General features: G+C 45.4%; 1 protein-coding gene across 10 annotated transcripts in view; it reads right to left on the bottom strand.

Annotated features, from left to right (window-relative positions):
- IKZF1 (IKAROS family zinc finger 1) overlaps positions 1-24,658 on the bottom strand; it is an 89,555-nt gene that overhangs the window by 13,223 nt on the left and 51,674 nt on the right. For 6 of the 10 annotated variants that reach the window (XM_084798332.1, XM_084798325.1, XM_084798331.1 and 3 more), the window contains exons 4-6: positions 15,966-16,025; positions 8,367-8,627; positions 3,256-3,423 (exon numbers count right to left, since the gene is read on the bottom strand). In XM_084798332.1, the coding sequence (XP_084654458.1) occupies positions 3,256-3,423; positions 8,367-8,627; positions 15,966-16,025 (489 nt within the window). The remainder of the gene's footprint in view (positions 1-3,255; positions 3,424-8,366; positions 8,628-15,965; positions 16,026-24,658) is intronic. The other 4 variants (XM_084798333.1, XM_084798327.1, XM_084798326.1 and 1 more) reach the window with 2 other exon arrangements.

Consider the following 24,658-nt stretch of genomic DNA (forward strand, 5'->3'; position numbering starts at 1 on the left):
ATGAATAGCATTTTAAGAGAAAACTAGCAAAGGGCCCCACGTGATGCCTGTTTTTTTTAAAAAGACTTTAGCAAAGACCATTTGAAAAGAAAATATTCTCCAGTTACTTCGTGAGGAATGTAGATTTTCAGAACTTCAACACCAACATTGTATTTCTCACGCGTTTGGATTTATTTCTAAGTATGGCATAAAGCCATCCACACAGCAGTGCTTGACAACTGGTTTAATCTGATGTTACTTAAGTATCTTTTCTAAGTGATCAGAGGCTATGAAGTTGTCATGGAAACCAGAGCTTCACCTATAGAATTCAAAATAGATTTTTATTCAACTTAATGGTACAGGTATGGGTGTTTTGCCTGCATGTATGTCTGCGGACCTCTTGCTTGCCTGCTGCCTGCCTGCAAAGGCTGTAAGTGGGAGCTGGACCCCCTGGAACTGGAGTTACAGATGATTGTGAATTGCCATGTGGGTTTTGGGAACCAAATGTGGGTCCTCTGGAAGAGCAGCCAGTGCTCTTAACTGTTGAGACGTCTCTCCAGTCTTTAAAGAACTTTTGTCTAGAGACAGTGATGCACCCCAAGCACTAGGAACCAATGATGTAGTGTATAGAATGAATGTTGTGTAAAGCTGCATATTTATATTCTATTGTCATAGAAAGTAATACAAGACAAAGACCTATTCCTTGTCCTTTCCTGAAACACTTACAACTTCGATGGTTTAATGAATCAAAGTTGTCTCCCTGTATAAATGATATGGTGCCTGATTTTCCTCAATATATGATTTATTTAATACTGGAACACAAGAACTAAACCGTCTCTAACAAAGTTTGAAGTTCTCAAAGGAGGGCCAATCCCGGAGTCTAGGACCTCAGACCACTGCCAGATGCTAGGGAACGCTATAAGGTTGGTTCTAGCTTTTAATGGAATGTGGGCATGGCCATTCACCCAGGAGGAAAATGTGATGCCTACGCTGGAGTTTGCAGACAAAGGCTGAAGTCTTACCATTCTACTAAAATCACTTTTAAGAAGCAAACAAGTGTTTCTCTCCCCCCCCCCACCCAGAGCTCTATTTTCAGACAATAGAGTCATCAACACCCCAGGTCTATGATGGATGTCTACCAGCTTTTTGGTGACTCTGTAACAGAAATAAACTGTCAGGAGTCCACCATCTGTTTTATGTAACTACTCAAGTCCTTAGCCCCACTGAGAGAAGGATCCCACCAGGCTTTGGATGCAGTGAGCAAGCATGTAGGCAAAACACAAAACCCTGCACCAATTTCACAAGATGCTATTTTGCCATCTGCAGTTTAAGGATGGATATTCAGGAAAGGTTTGTATTGTAAACCAGTAATTAAAAGGTGATAATGATGTGGCTGGTATCAGCCTAAGGGCGGATCTTTGAATATTATTCCACTGGCTTGGGAAGCTGTGCGCGATGCAGTGTGAGCACACAGTGCCTGTCAAATGTGTTTCTGTGACTTTCCATAGGTGATGAAGGTGGGGCTGCTTTCTCCCACATCACCTGCTAGCATGGGGTGGGCTACCCAAGAATGTGTGCCACTCTCTTCCCGGCACCACCTTCACTTTGTGGAACATGCGTGATCATCACTTACACATATAGACAGTGTCACCTCCATCTCAGGAAGCCTTCAGTTCTTCTCATTCCTTGCAGGAAACCCCTCCCAGGTCTGAGCTAGTGTTCCACCTAGGACAAGGAGGGGCTTGTCCTCTGTCACACTCTGACTCACATGCTGCCTGAGAAAGCGGCTCTTCAATGGAGGGCAGCACCGTTGTCGGCAGGGCCAAGAGACTTGCCCAAATCACAACTTTCTGCGATAAGCTTTTGGGAGTCTCCTGCATGTTCACTGTCAGCCAGCCTTGATAGTAGACTACAGAAGAGAAGGACTCATAACTGAGTCCTTCTCTTCTCTACAGATGCTCATGTGCAGGCGACCACTAACCAGATAAACCGGCTCTAGACAACACCTGTTAAAATGTGCACTGTAGTAATGTCCCGCTTTCCTCTGTTTATAGTTCCCCTAACGCAAACTCGGTTTGGGCTGATGTTGTCTAGCCCTCCTGCTGTAGGAATCGCTCCTGATCTTCTGATCAGGAAAGGCTGTCTTCTCTTTCTGTTCCTATGGGACCCTCAGCACTCTACCATGACACACACACACACACACACACACACACACACACACACACACACACACACACACACACACTGCTGTTGAGGGGCTTAGGACATGTGGTGCAGACTGATAACTTGCACCATGAGATGCATCTGTCCTGTTTGGGAAGGGGTTAGCAGAGGGAAGGAGATGGGATGAAGGCCTCCCCTCCTGCCACTGAGCAATGACAAAGTGATGGCTGGGTACCCGAGGCCAGGGATAAGGCCCATCTACCGAGTGCTTCTAAAGCCATTGTAGCACATGACACCATGCAACAGGAAGTAACCCGTATACATTACACCATGTTGACTATATCGCAAGCAAACATTAACACATGGTCGCTGGACAAAATCCTTTTCTCTCAGACCTGAAGGCTTGCAGGGCTACTGGATAAGAAGCCACTCAGGAGGCAGAAGACGCGATCCAGTTAAAGACGAGCCTGGGTGACAGGTTGAGAACATTTTGACAACTGTCTGGCATCTACGTAGATTGTGCTCTGAGACTCTAGAATATCTCAGACATCTTTCCAGGGACATTTTTACTGTCTGCAGTTTGTTGACAGCTCCAGACCGGCCAGTCCTATCAAAACGTCTGCTGGTTTCTGGCCTGGGAGTTACTGTCTGGGTGGAGTGGTGTGCCCTGGGATGGCAGGGTTATATGCTGATCAACCTGCCTGTGTCCTCTCTGAAAGGAAAATTATGTCTATTACTGCTATTCACTATACTCTACACAAGCCAGTGATACGTGTGGCATATCAGTGGATGTAAAGAGACGTGTTTGGGAAGTTAAGGGTATAAGCAGTGCACTTCAGAGAAAACCCCACTTACCTGACATGGGGGTGGGGGTGGGGAGAGCTCTTCTAAAACACATCAAGGAGGTGGGGTTTCCTTATGTGTGTACCCCTCACCCATTTCCCTTGGGTCAATAGGGAAAAATTGGTCACCAGATAGGAAGCCAACACCCCCAGAGAGCTGTGGACTGGGCCGTTTGGAAGGGCAGTGGCTGCAAATATGGAACACACGATCTGGGGCCCCATATCTGAGATAGCCAGGGCCTGGCATCCCTGCCATGCCCAGGGGACCTACCAGAGTGTGTTCTCAGGTGGCCGGTAAGGGCGTCCCTCCGGCGGCAGGCATAGTTGCAGAGATGGCACTTGAAGGGCTTCTCGCCCGAGTGCAGCTTGATGTGACGCAGCAGGTTGCCTTTCTGGGTAAAGGAGGCCCCGCACTGGTTGCACTGGAAAGGCCGTTCACCTGGGCAAGAACGGAAGAGGGTAGCCTGGTGAGAACTGTGCGGGAGCTGCTCGGGAGGACGGCCGCAAGAAAGTTGTTTCCCATGGGCTTGGTGATTTCCACCGGCTGCAGGTTTGATAGAACACGAGGCTTTCAGACTAAACCTGCCAGCTGCTTAACGCTTCACTGGCTGGGTCAATTTGATCTGAAAATCTAATTTTTTCCCCCTAAATCAGAATGGCACATCACAATGCAAATTCAAACTCATTTAAATAAAGTGACTGCAACATTTTGTGATGAAGAGTCACTCTTCCTGATCAGCAGTTTTGGAATAAACCAATATCCAATTTTGCGTGTTGTGGCATTTGGTGGGGTTTTTAATGTGGCTTTTTTCAAAGGGTCTTTAAAATATGCCACTGAAGCAGCAAAATAAAAAGGAAACTCATTAAAAATGCATTTCAGGATCACAAGTTCATTTCAGCGTTACATTCTTATATTTAAATGAAAGGCACTTCATTATAACAGTTATAATAACTTCTTTTCATTTACATTTTCCCTGTATTTTCCCTTTCAATTTCTTCTCCATTACCTGTCTGTCCCTAAGCAGGCAAATCAGGAGAGAGACAGACAGAGAAAGTGTGAGGGTGAGAGGGAGAGATTGGAGAAAGATTGAATAAAATGAGAAGTTAAGAGACAGGGCATCCGCGGTCTGCCCTCTGGAGGGAATCCCCAGGCCCCTGCACTTGGCAGCACGGTGAGTCCCCTTGAGACTTCCTGCCCTTTCCTTGCTTCACAACTTAGAAATCCTTCAGATTCAGTTTTATGTCCGCAGTGGATAAGGTGTATTCTAGGTAGACTTTGCTGTCACTGAAGCAGTTTCCAAGGAGGCTGCTCAGTTTGTGCCTGGGCTAGCCCAGGGCCCCTGCAATGTGTGGCCACGAGCTGCTGCTTACACCCTGGGTCTGGAGAAGGTGCAGGAGGTGCTTGTGAATAAGGAGTGGGTGGCTGTCCTGCTGGGTAGACACAGGGGTCAGACTAACTCAGCCTTTAACTTTCAGGATGATGTGCTCGTCATGTTCCTTCGTCTTAAAGCTGCTTTTGAAGAACAAACATGCTTCATTTAAAAGACCATTATGTATGAAAATAATGTCCTGAGATACATATCTCTTAAGAATAATCAATGTGTTAAAAATCACACAATTAACGTTTTCCCACCTGGGTAATGGTGGAGGAGAAGAGGCTGTTAACACAGTTTCAGAAGAAGAGCTCAGGAAGTGTTGCTAAAACCCATGCCAGGTTAAACTTTAATGTCTATACTGGCACTTGAGTTTCCTGATTATCTCTAAGTCTTTTTCAGTGGGCAGTGCAAATGCAAAAGTTAAAACTAATTATAAGGATATTTAACGAACTGTAGGGCAGTCAGAGGGGTCTTGATACTAAGCAGTAGACATTCAGTATTTCCCAAAATTCCTGTCTGGATCAGACCCAGCAGAACATAAGGACACTGTTTAAAGTCAAGGAGGATGGAGAGTAGTAACCAAAGTAGCTCACTATCACCGAGTCTGTGAGTCCCAAGTGCACACTCAGCTGATGTTGTTTACCAAGTGTTCAGCTCCAATTGGATAAATGGAGAAAAACCAAGTGGCCGCTGTCTGAAGGAAGACCCAGCTGGGGGTCTGGACCATGCCTAACACTGTAGCTTTTATTCAGAAAGGAGTGGGCCCTCAGGCTATGTGGGGAAGCCCATGCAACAGAAACGTTCAGGAGACCCTCCTGGTGATCCAAGTGGGCAAAGCCAGGCACCTACTAGCTGGAAGACCCCTTTCTGAGCTGGGGAGGTGCTCACGTGCTGCGTTCCCTGGTCTGGTTTGGTGGTAGGGAAAACACAAGGCAGAGCTGCTGTTCTGGCCATTGGGCAGAGAGGATTGATGCTTAAAAGCACATTGCCCTTCTCCAGGAAGGGAAGGTGGGCATTCTTTGGGGACTGAGACTGGCCTTCTCATTTGAGTCAATGCACCTTCCTGGGGGCTGGTTCCCTGGTGTCTTAATCCCTGCCATAAAACAAGATAAGGCAGGCTTCCTTCAGTCTACTGATTTTCAATTGCTTGTATGGGCATGAATGTAGAGACCAAGATGGGGAGTCGTGAGGACCATGTTTCCAAAATGCACCGCATAGTGTTCCACCCAATGGAGGTGGTACACATAAGGGGGTGTGTCCAAAGAGCTGGCTCTTAAGATACAGACCACATCCCTCCCTATTGCCAGTGGCAATGACCTGCTTCCTGAAGGGACAACAGCTTGATATTGTAGCTAAGTTCAAGTTTCTCTAAGCTTGTATCTACTTACATTGAGGAATTAGATACTGCAAAAATCTCAATTTAATTTCTATCCCAGGCACCCCACATTTTTCATGAAGAGGTACTCTGTTACAATGTTTGAGACCCTTTCCTTGGGTAATAATCTCTCTCTCTTTAAGCTGGTAGAACCTCTAAGGGCCTGCCTGAAGAAAAGAGATTTTTTTTTAAAAAAGTATGGCATACAAGAGTAGATGTGTCGCTATAATGCCCGTGGGGACCACAGTGAGGCAGCCTTTTTGTTCTCATCAGGCCACTTCCTGGTCTTTACTATTCAGAATAATAACGTCCTAGGTGGGGCCCGCTTCACTTCCTGAGCTTTCCTACCACCACCCCAGGGTGAGTCTCATACTCACCCTAAGATCCTGGTGGGGATATTGAGGTTGTGACACTTGAACAAACATGAAACCAACTGAGCACTCAAGAGGAAGTGACACACTGGTGGCCACCGACCATTTAGAAAATGGTAGCAGTGGAACTTAACCCCTGAGAGGAGCAGAAACTGGGGCTGTGCCCCTGAGATGTCTGTTTACTAGGGAAAGGGCTGGGAAGCCATGAGCCTGGTTGACTGGGTCATGGGCAGTGGGGGTACAGAGAGGCTCTGGTGCATGTCCCGCGTTTGCCCACTGGGGCATGACATCCTGCATAAGCTCCTGAGAGGATGCTCCTCAACAGCACGTTGCCACCGGCTTTTCATGGTCCAGGTTCTAGGCCCGGTCAGTGTTCTTGAGGACTTCTTAGGAAAGCCTGCTCTCCCGACTGTCCCAGGGTCTGAATTAGAACCTGTGTTTTCTCAAGATTCCAAGTGATTCACAGCTCCCTTCACTCATGGGGAAGTATTCTAACTACTTGCTGTAAATGTAAGAATGCAGAGACCAAACCCAATACATTCCACCCAGACCTGGAAAATAGAACCTGCCTGTCACGTCTAGTCATTCAAACCTAGTTGGCTAAAGGCGTTTTTTATTTCTACCCGGGGGCGTCTACATTTGGTCTTCTTAGGGCTGCTGTGCCGGGTCTATTTGCATGGGCAATTTGAGGACTAAAAGGTCCCTTCAGAAAAGCCAAATTTACCTAATTTTAAAGCTAAACTTTGGCTGAAGATGAACATCTATTAAAAATTCATCTTGTATACAATTTCCAAATATATTACACATGGATATATAATTTTGGAAACTGTTTCTGTTCACATATAAAATCACAGCCTTGGAAATACCTACGTTCCTTGGTGACATTATTTCTGCATCATGCATGTTCTGGCTCCTGATTCCTTTTGGATAACACACACTTGTTGGGTTCCATGTAAGAAAACAGACAAGGCTGTCATTTTCAAGCCTTATGGAGTGTCCTATGAAACCTGCTATCACTCGCTTTTGTTTGTTTTTCTTCCTTCCCCTGCAGTAGCAGGTGTCGGCATTCTCATGCCCCAAAGAAGCCCGTGTATAGGTAGAATGGCTCAGAGTGTCTAAGTTTAAATGTAAGCCTTCTGTGGCTATGAGAGTTGGTGAGCCCATCAGGTTATACCTACCCTTCAAGAAACTTCCATGGAAGGAAGAGTAATGTATCTCTTTAGTTTTAAGGAAACCCATGCCATGCAAACAAGTGCATCAAACACCATTAATGTTTTCTAGGAACTCTTTAGTACCCTAAGTGACGGTGGAGTGACAGTTATGCTGAAGAGGTAGTTGACTGTGCATAAACATGATTGTTTATGGGAGAGAGGTGGGACAAAGGCAGCATAGCCAACTGAAGGTGGGTGGGCTTGACACATTGCCACTAGCAGAGGTAGGCATGGCTCTTGAACCCTGGCTACTCCACATATATCCACTTTGGAACAGGCTATTGCATTTTCTCATTTTCCCAAAGCCTTCTGCAAACTTCCCACTGCAACAGATGCTTGCCAGAAGGTTCCTTACTGCTCTGGGACAAAAACTTATGGCAACATGGCCAGCTGACCCAGAATTCATATCTCATGCTGACCTACACCCTTCCTGAAAACAAACAAACAAACAAACAAACAAACCAACAAACCCCAATGTTTTGCTGCCACCCACTAACACCTCTGAACAGAGAACACCAAGTATCAACAAGATTAAAACAAGTATTTCATTTCTAGTTTCCCAGTGGGCAATTTGTGAGGTCAGTCTTGGTGGATCTCTAGCTCTCGGTCTTGTCTTGTGATGGGTGGATGCTTTGTACACAAGAGTCAACACCGTGGCTGAGACTTTTTAAAAAAAAAAGTGAGTATTATATCAGGATCTCAGAAGATGGCACACATATGCTGTTAACCTTTTCTTTTGTTTATAGGGTTGATGGGTAACATGCTGAGAAAACCTTTCAAATACTGGCCCAGTATAAGAAAGTTGTGCCTTAGTACAAGTTGTAAGCCAATTATGCACGACCGCTGTCCTGCTGGTCAAGTGGAAACATGCTTCCAGACCACATTCCCTTATCCACCCTCCTCTTGCACCTTGAACTTAGGGATGTGCATGTGCTAGGCAGGTGCTGTGCTACTCAGCTGAATCCCCAGCCCCTGACAGTACATTTTGCTCCTTCAGCACCCACAGGACCTCCTGAGACACTAAAGGAAAAAACTGCGCCAGGCCTTACCAGTATGACTTCTCTTGTGGACCATGAGCACATTGGGCCCGATGCAAATGATCCCACAGATATCACACTTTAGTTTTCCGTTAGGAAGTCGAATGCCTCCAACTCCTGACAAAGCCGAGCTGCCTTGGTCCCTGTGGGAGCCATTCATTTTCTCTCCTGAGGCATCAAGCATTCGTAAATCCTCTGCACATTCTTCCCCATTCATTTCACAGGCACGCCCATTCTCTTCATCACTCTGAGCCTCTACTTTAACATTACTGGCTGAAAGAGACAACACAGGAGGCCGTTCAGTGTCACTGCAAAAAAACGAGTCACGAGAAAGCAACACAGCAGCAGCAACAAGGCATCAAATAGACAATCTGAGCTTCTGAGCAGTTCTGAGCCTGAACTTCAGGGTGGGCAGCCTGAACTGTGCGTGCACTAGGCCTTCAGAGAGCATGGATGGTACCCTATGGGATGCACCGAGGGTGCAGGGACAGAGGCAGGTCTGGAGAGGGAGCATCTGGTAAAGCAGGAAGGGGCTATTTATAGAAATTATATATCGATGTATATCTATCTATCTATCTATCTATCTATCTATCTATCTATCTATCTATCTATCTATCTATCAGTAGGGGCTTGTAGGACATCAGGGGTGTGGTGGGGGACCTGAGACTGAATCCTCTGTGCTCACAATGTGAGCATCCAGCAGTAGGTAATGACTGGACATCTGGTCAACCTCTTCCTTAGGACTAGTGAGCATCAGCACAACCCATAAGAGGTGATTTTCAGGCCCCTAAAAGCCCTCTGATGTATAACACAATGAATTTGGGACAGATATTTGCTGTTTGGAGCCCTAATCCCAACTCCTTTCTCCAAGTTCCATTTTCTTTGCACTTGGCTTCCTTTTTATCTTATAGTGGCATGCTTCAACCTGTGCCCTGGTTAGCTGGAACAGTTAATGAATATAACAGGTTAAGAGTTTTTCAGACAGAAAGATTAAAAACTGCTGTTGACCCTGCAATCCTGCATTAATCATGTAGTTTCATTATTCACTTATTTTTAAAAAGAAAATATAACACATTGCATATACATTCTCCAGAAACACTAATGGTACACTGATGAATCCCACATGCAATTGCCAGTAAAACTGTGGTTATACCAGAAATAGTGTGTGTCTGAAGTGTGTACTCCTGGGTTCCCCAGCCCTGCTGGTTCCCAGATTCTGGGGGTGAATTCAGATATGTGTTTCAATGGACTCTTGGGGGTGGGGATCCAAGGTCCCTTTACAGTTTAAGTGGCCAACCTGGTTCATAGCTTGCTAGACGATCTTCCTCACCACATTCCTCTCGACTGGAACATTTGAGCTCCAGACACCAAGAGGAAAATGGTTGGCCTGGAGGCGTGGCTCTTTTATTTAAAGGCGCAGATATCTTGGGCAGGTCACTGAACTTCTCTGTGCCTCCATTCCTCATCGATAAATGCAGGAACTGTGGTAGCCTCAGGCAGCTGAGAGAACTGAGGCAAACGGCAGATCACTGGAACTGGAACCAGGGTGCAGCAAATGACTTCCTGCCCCCATTGCAGCTGTTCCACAGCATAAGGCTCTGCCTGATACCAACAGCATTTGTGGCACTTACCTTATACCAGGCCTCTGGTAATTTAATGGCACTTGCCATTCAACCTCACAAGAACTCAAAAAGGGCATACCACTGGCACCCAATATTTTATAGTGGTAGAGGGGCAGCTCAGTCAAAGAACTTGCTATGGTCACACAGCTAGCAAATGGCAGATGTGGGAGGCAACCACAGCACAGCAGTCCCCAGTGTCCACTTACTGCTACCATTATCCCCTTAGCTCTTTGAAGAAAGGACTTGCTGACAAATAATGGGATGAGATGGACAGACTGGAACATGGGCTCTGAGGTCCTGGCAGTGAGAATGTACGGTGAGGCCGAACTCAGCACATGCACAGGACAACACTGAGGAATTCTGCAACGGGGAATTCTCAACATGCTTTCCCCTGAAGATTCTGATTTGAGACTTTGCATAACAGCAGTCCTTTTAACTTCCCTCAGAGGCCAGACTCTATGTGTCAGGTGAGGAGGGGTCTGCTGTTTATACAACGGTGCTCGATGACCCTGGGCTCTTGGGTATCAGAATTCCTAGTTGTCATTGGTGGTAGACTCGAACTCACCGGTGTCTGTACACACTTTGCTATGACTTGGATATACATTTCCCAAAGGCTCATTCATGAAAGGCTTGAGAACCTGTTCTGAGGAGGGACCTAGTGGGGGGTCCTTAGATGGCTGGTGGTGTCCCCTTAGAATGGGGAGGGAGCTCCATTCTCCCAGTTGTTTCCTGCTTCCCAACTCTTGACATGCTCCCCATCATCAGCATTGGCTGCTCTCACCAACGGCTTCCCTGCTCTTTGCCTGGAACCTCTAGAGCCAGAACTAAATACACATTTCTCTATAAACTCCTTGCCTTGGATATTTCACTTAGCAATGCAAAGCTGACTACAGTGTGTTCTGTAGGAAGAGGAAGACAGGCTGGGCTAGGACAAGGGCTCTGACTAGCCACAAAATGCCTCATCTTAGTTGTGATGGAGCCTTTACCAGATGCAAACACCACACTCGACTTCTCATCCTCCACAATTACAAGGTAAATGGACCTGTATCTATATGTTACCTAGTCTCTAGGATTTTTGTTATAGCGACAGACCATAGACTACATCAAACCTGCTCTCTTGGAAGCATGCTAAAGCTACAAAAAATCTCAACCTCTCGTTATTTTCAATTACATATTTTTTTCTATGTTAGACTAGGTAGCCAAAGAGTCCATGGAGAAAATCATGGCTGGTGTGGCAAGTTCTTCTGCCATGGACAGCTAAGATACAGAACTGCAGCAAAGTGAATAAATCAGAAGCACACACAGCTAGGCAAAAGCCACATTGCAGGAGAACACCTGTTGGGATACTCCCCCTAGCATAGTCGTGACTCTACTAGATTCCACTAAGGTACAGGAAGCTAGTCAAAGGGAAGTAACTCTGCTTTCCTCAGGACACTGCATACAGGGTACAGATGCCAATCGTAAGCATTTTTTTTTCCTGTATGAATGAAAACAGCATAGTTCCTGTACAATCCTTTGGGGGAATTCTGTGGCACATGTCACTGATGCCTATGTGGGTGCTTCCCAGAGAAGGCCAAGACAGCGGGTACAGGGGCAGTGACCTTCTGGCTTCTCATACCAGGAACAGTTCTACTCTAGCAGGCTGCTGGCAAAATGAGGGAGAGTCAGGCTGGAGAGTTTAATCTCCAGCAACCACATGGTGGCTCATAACTATCTATAATGAGATCTGGTGCCCTCTTAAGGTGTGCAGGCGTACATGCAGGCAGAGCACTGTATACAAAATAAATAAATTAGAAAAAAAAATGAGAGAAAGTCAGAGAGGAAGCAGGTGAAAAAAAAAACATGTGATGGATGCCACTGGCTTCCTCAAAGCCACTCAGTGTCCACCATTAATCATTGTGACTACAGAAACCGAAGGCTGGGTTTTGACATTTCTACCCTACAGGGTGGTGCTGCAGCCAGCTGTGACCAAACCAAAAGAGAAAGGTGACTCAGAGGGATGCATGCAGTTTGTTCAAAAGTTGTCCTGGGATCAGTGTGGGTACCAGATACAATTTAGGGAAGAAATAGATGGATGGCTGCTAAGGACATATAGCAAGAATTTCAACCTTACTTGATCTGACTTATACTGGAGTGGTAATGTTTTGAATTATATATATTATATATTATATATAAGTGTGTGTGTGTGTGTGTGTGTGTGTGTGTGTGTGTGTGTGTATGACAGAGAGAGAGAGAGAGAGAGAGAGAGAGAGAGAGAGAGAGAGAGAGAGAGAGAGAGAGAGATCCATTGAATGGTATAGGAAGGGTGAGCAGCATCACCCTTAACCTTCAGTTAAAAGACTGAAGGTTTGTATATCTGGGAAAGAAGACACAGTGTGTGCATGGCCAAGGCCCATAAGTGGTAGAAGCAAGGCAGGGGCTCACAGCAGGCCCTACATACATTCATGGCAACTGCTGAGTGCTGGGAGCTGGCTGGTGTGATGTGGACATTCCCCACCATGTTTTGAGTTGGAAGGTCTGCGATTTCTAAGAGAGAGTGAGTGGCCAGAGAGAAGAGGAGTTGGTGAGAGGCAAGTTCCGCTGTCAGCATGAGGAATTTCAGAGTCCTGCAGTGTGGGGGTTTTTGACTCAAAGATGGGGAAGGCCCTGATATCTCTGGGGGATAAATGCAAAGTGAGTGCTTGTTAAGCAGAAGAAATCTGACAGATTTCTGTTTGGCCGAAGATGCTGTCCATGGAAACGAGGGACTCTGTCCACAGCTATTTTGCAGTGGTATTCCTTGAGAGAAATGCTATGGTCACTCTGAATGAAGGGAATCGACTTACAAATACTTTGTAAACTCTGTCCCTACCGCACTACTTATGACAAGGAACTTGATGAAGTGCTACACTGAGCTGATTAAATATAGAACGTGAGTGGAGCCTTGTGAGTGTTTTCTCCGGAAGGCTCTAGGCTCAGCCTGCCCGGTGCTCAGCCAGCAGCCAACAGATAATGGATTAGGCCCCATTTGAGTGTTTACTAATGTGGCGTATATTAACATGGATGTTTTCAAGCCCCCAGTAAAAGCCACCTTGCTTCTCTGTTGCTACTTAAAAGGGGGGAAAAAAGAAAAACTTCATTATTTTAGAGGTACACCACGGGTGTAGCAACTCTGTTGTCTCAAGAGAATGTCCCCCCGGGGTGTGGCGAGGCCTCTAGCATCTAGAAAAAGGTTAAAATACAAGAACTTGGAGAAGCCAAGGAACTTAGGCCAGCAGGAGGCCAGAGGCCTCACTGCCAAGTGTGCTGTTCCCTTGTGAATAATTGAACATTCTTAACGCTGAGGTGTTAATGCACATGGGCAGGCTCTTGCTGACAGATGCCACGTTGACTCCATTGTCACTCCCTTTTCAGAATGCAGCTTCCTATTTACCGGAAAAGTTTGATTTTCGGAACTTAGAATGTGATTTTTTTTTCTATTGGAAAAAAATTCTGAAGTTGTCCTTTCAGCATGGGTTTAGACTACTAGGTAAATGAAGTGTTCACCATCTTACATTGAAAATAGGAGCTGTGAATGTAAAGACGCATCTTTACAATAACTGTAACTAGTGAGAAATGGAATAAAAATATGTAAGGTGTATTTTTATTTGGGGTAATTAAGTGAAGATTTGAGACACATGTATATGTGCAGACTGGTGTTTTTGTTTCCTCTGAAGATTTATGAAGCCAGTTATGGTGGTACATACCTGTAATACTAGCACTTTGGAGGCAAAGGCAAGGGGTTAGGAGTTCCGGGTCATCCTCCACTAACTACATAGGAGGCTTTAGGTTAGCCTGAGCTACATGACACTTTGCCTCAAAAAACCAAACCAAACCAAAATAAACCAAACAAACAAACAAAAAACAAATTGAAAGCACTAGTTAGAAAATTTCTGTGGCTTAATGTCATTTAAAAATAGTTTAAAAAATAGAGTTCCTATCTAATTAAATATATTTTTAGAAGTAATCTTATTTGATGCTTTATGATTTTAAATACAATGACTTCAGAGATGATATACCAGAAAAGTGTACAATTATGAAAAAAATCAGTTACAGGCATATTTTAATTTTGCTCAGGTTTCTAGGGAATCAAAGTGGAATAAAGATGGTGGAGGAGGCAAAAAGTTCAGCTTCAAGAAGGGTCATGGACCCTTCTTGGGTCCTAGGAACATGTGGGTCAATTCTCCAGCATGACCACAAGGTGGCGATATTGGCCCAGAACAGTTTGGTTGTTGTTGGGTGGAGTTTTGAGGATCAACCAACCATTTGTTCCAAAAAGCTATTTACAGCTTAGGGATGCTAAGGGGAAGAGGGAAATAAAAAGAGATAGCACTACTACTATGAACTCATTTTATAAGTATATGGACATGAAATACATGAAAACATCGATCATGTCTCAGAAAACCTCCCATCATCCTGAAAACTCCACCCATCTGCTTGGACATTAGGCTATGCTTCGCCCATTACTCAGGCTTAACCAAAACATGTCTTAGACTGTGTTGCTTTACTGTTATATGCATCTGGCTTATCAAAACATTCCAAAGCATGTGATTGGTCATCTCACAATTAACATGACTTCCTGCCCTGACACATTCACATCTACTCACACATAAAAACATTAATGAGTGCATCACATGCCTACATTGAAGAAATAAATGCCCAGTTCTTATCTTCAAGTTAAATGGGAGGAATATAGTTGAACTGAAGGAATATTAATAAGAGAAACATTTTAATAAACTTCTTACATTCTGGAAAGAGAAGTCAACCTAGTCTTTGACCAGGGCACTCTTAGATGGATGGGTCCTGCTGCGCCCTGAACTTCCCACATAGTATCTGAAAGCAGGACATCAGAAACCTCCCCTCATTGCTGCTGACACCTCAAGATAGTAGAGTTAAATAGTACAATGCCAACAGGCTGGTCTTAGGGTGTGACTCAGTGGTAGAGCAGTGGTAGAACTATGCACACACACAAAAATCCTTCCTCAAAGTGATATCAACATGGCCTGTTTTCTAGTGCCGCATCATAATATTAAAATTTATATTGATATAAGGTCTGGAGACTGAAAATCTAAGGGGTTTAACAATTTATAACACTTTCATATTAATTTCACTTGCATAAAAAAAGACCTTCTCTATTCGTAAAAATACTCCTATGGTTGCCAAAATATAGTTGTCACTTTCAATTTTCAACACATTTAAAACATTACATTAGCATCTAGTTTTTGGCATGAGAGCTAAGAGGAGAGCAGGCTAGCCTGCATGCATGCTAACAGGGTGTGTGTTCATGTGGAGACACCCGTGAGATTTTTCTTCTCTGCTCTGAGGCTAGCACTTCAGAGCAGGGGAAAGAGGATGCGCTTTCTTCCCCCTGCCACACAAAATTGCACAAGTTATCTGAGAAGATGTTGGTTTGCTTGATACTGACAGGAAGCATGGACAGCAAAGTTGTTGATCGCAGCTTTAATCCCGATCCTGCCGAGCTGCCTCCAGGCCCTGCGAGCAGCCTCTAGGCGACAGCTTACTGTGGCTACGTTAGCTCTTTCTTCACTGTTGCTTCACTTTTATGCTCTCTACACTTCTCACTATCAAAATCTTACTGGTGAGCTGGGTGTGGGTGTGCTTGGTTCCAGGGAGGCGGAAACAGGAAGATCATTGCAAATCTAAGGTTGAGCCTGGGCATCACAGAGCAGTCTAGGCCAGCCAGGGCTAACAGGGAGACCCTGCCTCACAAACAAAACCCAAGTCAATCAAGCAATCCCCTCACCCTTTACCTTTGTACTTTATTATATCAATCATGTGCCTGATGATAGGTGTTTAATAACAGAATGGCAAACATTTAGTTCATCTCATGTTTCTCAAGTATAAAGGAAGGTGTTGATGAGAGAACATGCAAGTTGTGGTGTTCCTGTGATGGAACCGACCATGAAATGAACACATGCTACTATTTTCTAGAAGCAAGGCATATACTTACGAGAGAAAGATTTGGGAATTATTGCATGAAAATCCCTAAAGCCATCAGCCCCATATGCAACTGCAATAAAGAAGGCAAAAAGAAAGCCAGGTTGTAATAATCATCACAGACATAGTAAGAGTTTAGAAGACAGTGCTGCTTTTAAAAGGCATATTATTAACATAAAACCACCACCAGCTGCTAATTTGTTATTGTTGGTCTTCATACAGGCATCAGAAAAGCCACTGCTCAGAACAGGACTTCTGAACCCAAGCGTTTCAACTCTGTGCTTCATCATGTTGAACCACTGTGAGCAAGCTCCAATGGGCTCAACAGCTTTAGAAGTATACCTCAAGAGACTCTAGAACCAGGAGGAACCTCTCAGTGGTGCTGCTCCACAATCTCAGCCACATCACATCATCTTATGGGCGAGCACACATCTCTGCAAGAGCAGTGTGGCTCCTCACAGGTAGATGATTATACCTCAAATGCTCTTCTTTTTTTTTTTTTTTTTGGTCTTAGAAAGTATCCAAAGGAAATTAAGTTTCCAATCAAGATGTTGGTTGGGGAAAACTTGCTCCAAAAGAAATGCTGCAGGCATTCCCTTAGCAGCTGCCTTCAGAAATGGCACCAAGTCTTCATGCTTGGACTCTATTTTGCAGGCAGTTCCTGGTGAGTTCCTGTTTATAAGACTTGGTATATATTGTGTATATGTGTGTACTGATATATTCATATATATATATATATATCAGGTGTGCACACACATGGTTTCTTTCCAAGAGTGGTAGTGAGAATTTTGTAGCTGGCTAAATTAAACTTGTGGGACCAACTACCAACTTAGCAGGAAAAAGCTGAAGAACTTCAGGAAACAGATATAGTTATCAAACTTTGCTTAAATCATTGTTTCTCATATTTGCTTGGCCACAGACCCCTTTCCCTTTTCCCCATGAAAAACTTTATATATTTGTGGATAGTGCATATGCAGTTGTGTTTACACTTGTGTGGACATGGCTGTGGAGACATCAATGCCTGAAGTTTCCTTAATTGATCCCTACATAGTAATAATAATAAATGAATAATAATAAAAATTAGGGGGGCTGGAGAGATAGCTTAGTGGTTAAGAGCACTGCTTGCTTTTCCAAAGGACCTGGGTTCAATTCCCAGCACCCACATGGCGGCTCACTCTCATACTAAGGCACGTTCAAATTAAACAAAATATTAAAAAAATTAGGGATAGGGCTTTTCACTGAATTTGTAGCTTTCCAATTCAACTGCACTGGCTATTTGGAAAGCTCAGAGGTCCATCTGCCTCTCCACCTGGCTCTGTAGGGGTTTCAGGTGTTCGTTACCATGTTTGGATTTTACATGGGTGCTAGAGACCCAGATTCGGCCTCTCATGCTTTCACAGCAAGCACTTTCCACCTCCTCTCAGTCCTCTTCACAAAAAACAATAAAATCCTGGGATATGTAGAAGCACAGTAAAGGAAATGTCATTGGAAGATGCTTTTCATCTATTTGTTTTGCTTTCTGGTCTAAATCTTATGATTAAAGTCAACATCATGCATCCCATCACCGCCATTGTAACTTGGTTTGTTGGGCCGGCAAGATGGCTCCAGGGGGAAAGGCGCTTGCTGCCAAGCCTGGGGACCTGAGTTCGGCAGCTGAGACGCAAGTTCAACACCCTGCAGGTTGTCCTCCGTTCTGCAGACAGTGGTATTCCACCACCCAAAATAATTAAAATAATCCGAAGTGTTCATAAGTCAATGTGTCTAGATAGGGATATAGACAGCCAATGGCAGAACGCGGCTTGTCACCCTTACTGAACCCAGAACCTTCCATGTAAACTTTCCAATTAGGTTACTTCTGTATCACAGGGACCTTAGAAGTCGGGAGAAAATGCAAATGTATTTTACAGGTTAAGAGTTCACATTGCTCATAGGTTATCAAGTCTCTTCTTGGTAGCCTGCTATCCTTCCTCAGAGTGCCACCAGGTCTCCCCATCCAGGGGATATGGTCAAATATGAGGCACCAGAGTTTGTGTGAAAGTCAGACCCCACTCTCCACTCAACTGTGGAGAATGTCCTGTCCATTGGCTAGATCTGGGTAGGGGTTTGAAGTTTACTGCCTGTATTGTCCTTGGCACATACAGGGGGAGGAAGTCGCCCTCAGTCACAGCCGTAGGGGAGGGGAGTAAGGGGAAAATGGGAAGGAGGGAGGAAAGGGAGGATACAAGGGATGGGATAACCATTGAGATATAATGTGAATAAATTAACTTAAAAAAGAGTTCACATTGCAGTGGGTAAGGTGGTGCATACCTGTAATCCCAGCATGGAGGCAAAAGCAGACAGGTAATCTCTGTGAGTTCGAGGCCAGCCTGGTTTACTAAGTGAGTCCAGGATAGCCAAGGCTGCACAGAGAAATCCTTTCTCAAAAAGCCAAAAACAAACAAACAACACCCCAAAACCAACCAACCAAAACAACAACAACAACAAAAGAGTTCACATTGCCTTTTTAAGACAGGCATACGGTAGGTGGAACAATATGAAGGTTTTGGGTAGGCGACATGTTGAGATGGTGGTGGTGCTGAAGATAATGCTGATATGTCAGGTTGGGAAGTCACCATCCTAACATATCCCTCTGACCACATGGCTACCGTTTAGTCACATACCGTATGTATGCTTGTGGGCAACACAGCAGTTGGGGGGGGCACCTACTGGTAACCAGTGGGGTGAAGGTGAAAGAATGAGATAGCGTCTAGTCTACATTACCATTAGAAAATGTAGATTTATACAGTGTTCCCCAATCCCAGTGTCGGCCACTTTTCACTGTGCACATTACTGTTTAATGTAAAGACCATGATGGTGTGTTACTTGCCGTGAAATGTCAAACCCGTTTTGAAAGAGTCTGCTAATTTTCATCCTTAACAAAAAAAATCTATGAAAAGCTTAGAAACACAATAGCTCTAGTTACTACTAAGTTCTATTTGGCATAGCAAAGTTGAATTGATACAGATGCGCTTGTTTATACAACAGCCTGCATTCAGAAAACACAGTCTGTGGTGTGCTAAGTGGGTAGAAAATAAGGCAAACAGCAAACTCCTGATTTGTGCTGAAATCCAGTCCTCTTATAGCAGCAGCACAGTGGGTCTTTATAAACATTGGGCGCATACAAGCCACTTTCCACAGACAGTCTCTCAGCCTCACTGTGGGCCTCTGAGGTAGACACCATTGCTGTTTTGGCAGTATAGGATCTTGGCTCAAAGGAAGTTCTACAACTTGCGTTTAGTATGGTGTTTAGCATGTAGATATGAAAATCTGAGGTCATGGCTACTTATCTGGCACTCATCCTAAAGACATATTTTTTTTTTTGCAAGCAACCTTCTTTGGGTGCTTGTAAGGCACTGAGAAATGTCTAAATTGTTGTTGTAGCTCCACACACATTCACACACAAGTGTGCACACGCATGCATATGTATATATGTATATATATACATACTTGCCTGTACATAGTGAATTAACAACATAGTTTCCCAAATGACAAACACATGGCCAACCAATAACGTGCAGGTTGTTGCAAATACTGTTGCACTGGCAGTGCCTGCTGTGTGGTCCTCACAGCCAAGCCTGGCATTCCTCATGCGCACACAGAGGAAGTAAGTTCAGGGGTCACTGGGAGTGCCTTGCCCTATCGGAGGTGGCCGGTCACAATGCCATCTGACAACACTCCCAGGCTGCTCCCAGCAGCTATGAGTCAGGACACAGTTACTGGCTGCTTGCTCTTTTGTGGCGATCTGCAGGCACAGGCTCTGCCCTATGACCCCTGTAAAGTCTATATTCTGTCCTATCAGGAACAGCTCATCCCACTCAGGGAGCTACCCGATTTACTTTTGGTTTTGTCTTCACTTCTCAGCCAGTCTTACCCCTAGTTTTAAGCCACTGCTTTCATGAAATATAACAGATAACAAAAGAATTTTCTTGAGTCAGGATCACACTGTGAAGTCCCAGCTATCTTGGAGCTAGCTATGTAGACTGGGCAGGGCTTGAACACACAGAGATCCATCTGCCTCTGCCTTTTGCAGAGTGTTGGGATTAGTGGTGTCTGCCATCACTCTTGGTTGCATTGAAACATTTTTTTTACAAGTCTTTTAAGAATCACAAAATACATCTTTATCAAGTTTCTCTGCTAGGGATTTCTGATCCCCAAATTCTTGTGGCCACCACTGTACAATACACTGTAATTCCCTCGGGTTCTGAACCCTGTTTGAACTGTCCAATCTGTGTACATTATGGACAACAGGCTGACATTACAGAAACCACACTCTTTGGTCTGCATTAGCTGTGCAGCTCGTGAGTGGCTCCTGATGCTGCACCCAAGGAGAGGCTGAAAACGATTTGAGATTTTTCAGAATGAGAGGGAGGACCTCTGCTCCACTTCCAAGTCTAGGGAGGACGATGACCATCGTCTGCAGAAGGCAAATGGCTCAGATTTGTATTTATGAGAATTTAAGAAATACACTGTAGCTTGACTTTATAGCCTAGTCTTTAACTCATGTTAGCTCCTCCATCCCAGAGAAGTCATCCACCTATTACTAACTTGTCTACACTTTACCTTGGCATTACTCACTGATCCAAAGAAGGGATATCCTATAGATGTGGTTAAAACAGCAAGAGTGATAGGGCTGGGGCTGTGAAGAGCAGGCAGGGAAGAGGGCTAGGTCCCCACAGACACTGTTGGTATCCTCTATAGGAATGTAGGGTAAAGCCAGATGCAGGTCCTCTTTGAGAATTTGAGAACTTTGTGGACAAGATACATTTGTTCTTAAGCCTCCCTTTTGGCTGGGTGGCTCGGGGTTTTCTCACGGGAAGATGACACTAGCTAGCTGAGACCACTGTCTGGAGATGTTGTGGTTCCAGCCTTGCAACAAAGATAGCCAAGATACAAAGAAGCCCCGTGTCCCGCCTGCCGACATAAAGTGGAGGAGTGCTGGTGTGTGGTCTTACGCCTACACGAGTGAGCTCTGCCACACTGGCCCAGATGCAGGGTCAGCACAGCTGTGAGGCTGTCACAGCTCTTCCCACCAGTAACCAGATCCTCCTGTCCAGGCTTCGAGGGTCCCTCCCGTGCAGGTTAGCATGCTCCTAACAGCGCTAGGCACGCAAGTGTGGAGAGAGCAGGCAGCAAAACTAGGCCAGGGCCCAGGCAACAGAATGCACCTGGGCTTCATCTGGCTTGCCCCAGATAGCTGTCCCTCTCCAAACTCCCCCTCTCCCCGAGCCTAACTTCCTTCCTACATCTGCACGTGTGTCAGTGAACAAGGTTCTAGCTAATTAATCCACCTGCCACCAGCAAAGTCCAATGATTACCTCAGTTTCTCTGAGGAGCCTCATTTCCCAGCCATATCACACCCCAGCGCATCTGTGAAGCTTCTACCACCCCACGTCCTGCTCTCCCCGCCACTGCCCGGTCAAGGCTGTGGTCTGTGCCCCCTCCAGCCTGTGCTTCCTGCTCGCCATCACACACCTCCCTTGCTTGTGTATGCATTGTGGACTGTGGCCTCTTAGGCTTCCATCCCAACACATCCATCCATCAGACCAAGAGTGTCACACTCTGTCTCTTTACAGATCACATCTGACTTCCCAGTGCCCGACCAGTCTACAGTGCTATGAGAGGAGAATTGGAAATCTTCTGTCCAAATTCCTCTACCCTTGGCAACTGATTTCAGAGCATCTCTTGGCAGATCGGGCTAGTCAATAAATAAAGGGATGAATCCTTAAGAATATGCTAGAACTAAGAACAACAAACCAACAGCCAAAGCTTACAAATTACGTGTGTTGGTAAATGGCTGTGGTTTCCATTTAGCTGTGCACATCCTTGCTCCACAGCTAAAGCCCCAGCCTCAATTTGCACATGTCTTCCTGGCTTAAGTGACTTCCTGGGTCACCTAAGGATGGAGATACCCACATGATCTCTTCCTAAAACCAGCCTCTCTACTCTCCTTGTGTTTGGTCTGCACAAGACTATGGAGTCTGCAGGGCCCGCTCAGCAATCCTAGCCTGGAGAGGCTTCTTCACAAGCCTCCCTGTCTCTGGCCTTTGGTCTTCTCTTGAGCCTATTGCAGGTAAATGTGCAGCTTTGAAAACTCATGTGGTCGAGCATAGCCACACTCAGAAAGAGGCCATGACTGACTACCACCCAGTGTCCCTGCGGCAGCATGCACAGGAGGCACAGGGTATCCTTGACAAGGTGCTACTGGAAAAGTCCCTACTAAATAACCACAATGGTTGGATATTTTTCAGAAATCCACTCAGTAACTGAGAAGTGTCAGAGTACATGGCAGAAGGCATTGGCTTTCACATGCAGCCCCAGGACATGTGTATAGATAGAGCTAAGTCAACAATGGGAAAAAAAAATAATATTTGACATGATTTTCACTCAGTGTCATGTATTACTATATCTATGTCTACTGGCTCTCCAATCCAATGGAGGCCCTTGAACTTAGACATTTTTAAGTATAGAGGAAACAAAGGTGGCCTTGATCTCACAGAAGGAAGAGGCATCTGACCATATCTGGGCCAGTGGAGGCATCTGACGCTGGGCTTTTTCCCTCCCGGCTGGAAGGTGCATCATGCTCTGACTGTCTGAGCTCACTTTCCTTATCCACCCAGTGCGAATCATCCCGTCTGCTCTGTCAGGGTTGCGTGCTGATTCATGATAATACTCCAAGGGCCTGGCTGCCACACGGAGAGGACAAGTAGTTAGCTCCGTGCTCAGCACAAAGCCACAGGCTGGGAAGATAACGCTTTATCTTCCTGTCCACAAAGGATCCTATGGGCCCATGGCATTGGCAACACCCAACTACCGTTTGCCACCTTCCTCAAATGGGAAGAGCAGCAGGAAGGGGCTTGGCAGCCCACCCAAGACAGTGGAGCTAAGGTAGAAGATGTCAGGGCAAACACCATTTGTGTGTCCCAACCCTGGAAATCCTAGCAGGTGGCCTTCTGGGGCCTCATCCTAGCTAGGGTATGTCTGAGGTGATCTTCTCTGCTGGGTAGATGGACACTGGGGTTGTCAGTCTTGCTACCAGTTCCCCTGTCAGATTTGCGTCCAGAGCATGCAATGTGGAAGACACAACAGGACAGGACAGTGTCTCTCTTGTTCTCAACGTAGCACACCAGGATTTTACTTTCAGTGCTGAGGACAGACCCCAGGGCCTGCCTTGAAGAGCTGAGGCAAGTACTGTCCCAGTAAATTACATCCCCAGACCCTGTCCTATGTTTGTTTTTATTTTTTTTTATTATTAATACGATATTAAATTGCCACAGTGAACAGATTGGGCTAGGAAAAAAAAAAGCAATGTATGACTTAGACAGAGATGGATTCGGAATTTCCTTTAAAGGAAAGAGCAGAGAATAAAAGTGGTGGTTTTATTAATATTTACAGGAGTAGCTACGAGTCATCATCATGGTACCATATGTAATTTCTCCAGGTCCTGACACTAGAGTGTTCTCTCCCTGCCCCACTTACACACAGTTCACATCATCTAGGTCAGGGCCCTGGGTCTCACAGACCCACACTTAAGGTTAAATCTAGCGGCCTGGGGAAAAAAATAAAACCTTTAGACATATTTTATGAATGTTGTAAGTTTCTTGCTTTTTCTGTATTTGTAAAAGAAGTGCTACATTTTTCACCAAAAACATTACTTGTTTGCTTGGGTGGCCCTGAGTATGCAGAACTGGCACGAGGGCATTCCTAAGCATCAGCTGTGAGGCCTGTGATTCAAGAAGAACCATGTGAGCAGGAGAAAATTAAAAACAACAGTAATGAAAACTTTGTCAGAGAAAAGGAGGATTCTGACGAGTGAGGCGAACACAGTGAAGGCAGGAGGAAGGCAATTATTAGGAAGGTGCTTGTCATGTGTCCCACAGCAGAGTGGCATTTGCAGTCTGGGATCTGAGTTTAAACGTTGAGGTATTTATTTCCCATCTCATTGGAGATCCTGTGCCAGTGAGACGCATCTTAACTAGCTGGCACAGGCCAGTATACTGAGGTCGACTACACTGGGGAATCCTGCTGGAGAACTAGGCTGTGCACCACAGCACTAATTGCAGATGGCAAGAGGGACACCAGAACACTTCTGTGGTTATCTCCCAACCTGAAAGGGATGGGCAGACATAGCAGAGACACCCACCAGCAGCTTCAGGGGTGGCTTCGTGCAGAGGTACGGGAGGAAGGCAGCCTGGAAGGGTCACATGACAAGCATAGTCCTTGTCAGAGTACTGAGGTATTGGGCCAACTAATGAGAGTTTACACCCACTGCTAGGCATGAGCTGAGTGGAGAGCACACGGGTGGTGGACTCATTCCCAGCTCAACAAGTTGAACTGTCTCTTAATGCTGGCTACCAGTTGGCAGAACGTAGGGCTGAAAATAACATGTGGACTGCTTCACCTGACCTGGTGTCCTAAGTACAGTTCAGAGGTGTGCGGCTCTCACATTGGTGAGGTGTAGGATGTGCTGGTCCTTAAAAATGAGGGCACACATGCAAAGTAAAGCCGAGCACTCTAAGTCTCAAAGTGCTTAGCTGAAGGGGGACACCAAATGAGTTAGCTCCGAGCGGGCTCTTCTTACGTTCATGTCCTTTCCCTCTCCTCCTTAGAACTGGGTTTGTGTCAGCCCCCAAAGATTCCAGAAGCCTAGGCTGAGCTTCAGGGAGGCCA

The sequence above is a fragment of the Acomys minous genome (assembly GCF_964271855.1).
Source record: "Acomys minous genome assembly, chromosome: 10".
NCBI classification, from domain to species: Eukaryota; Metazoa; Chordata; class Mammalia; order Rodentia; family Muridae; genus Acomys; species Acomys minous.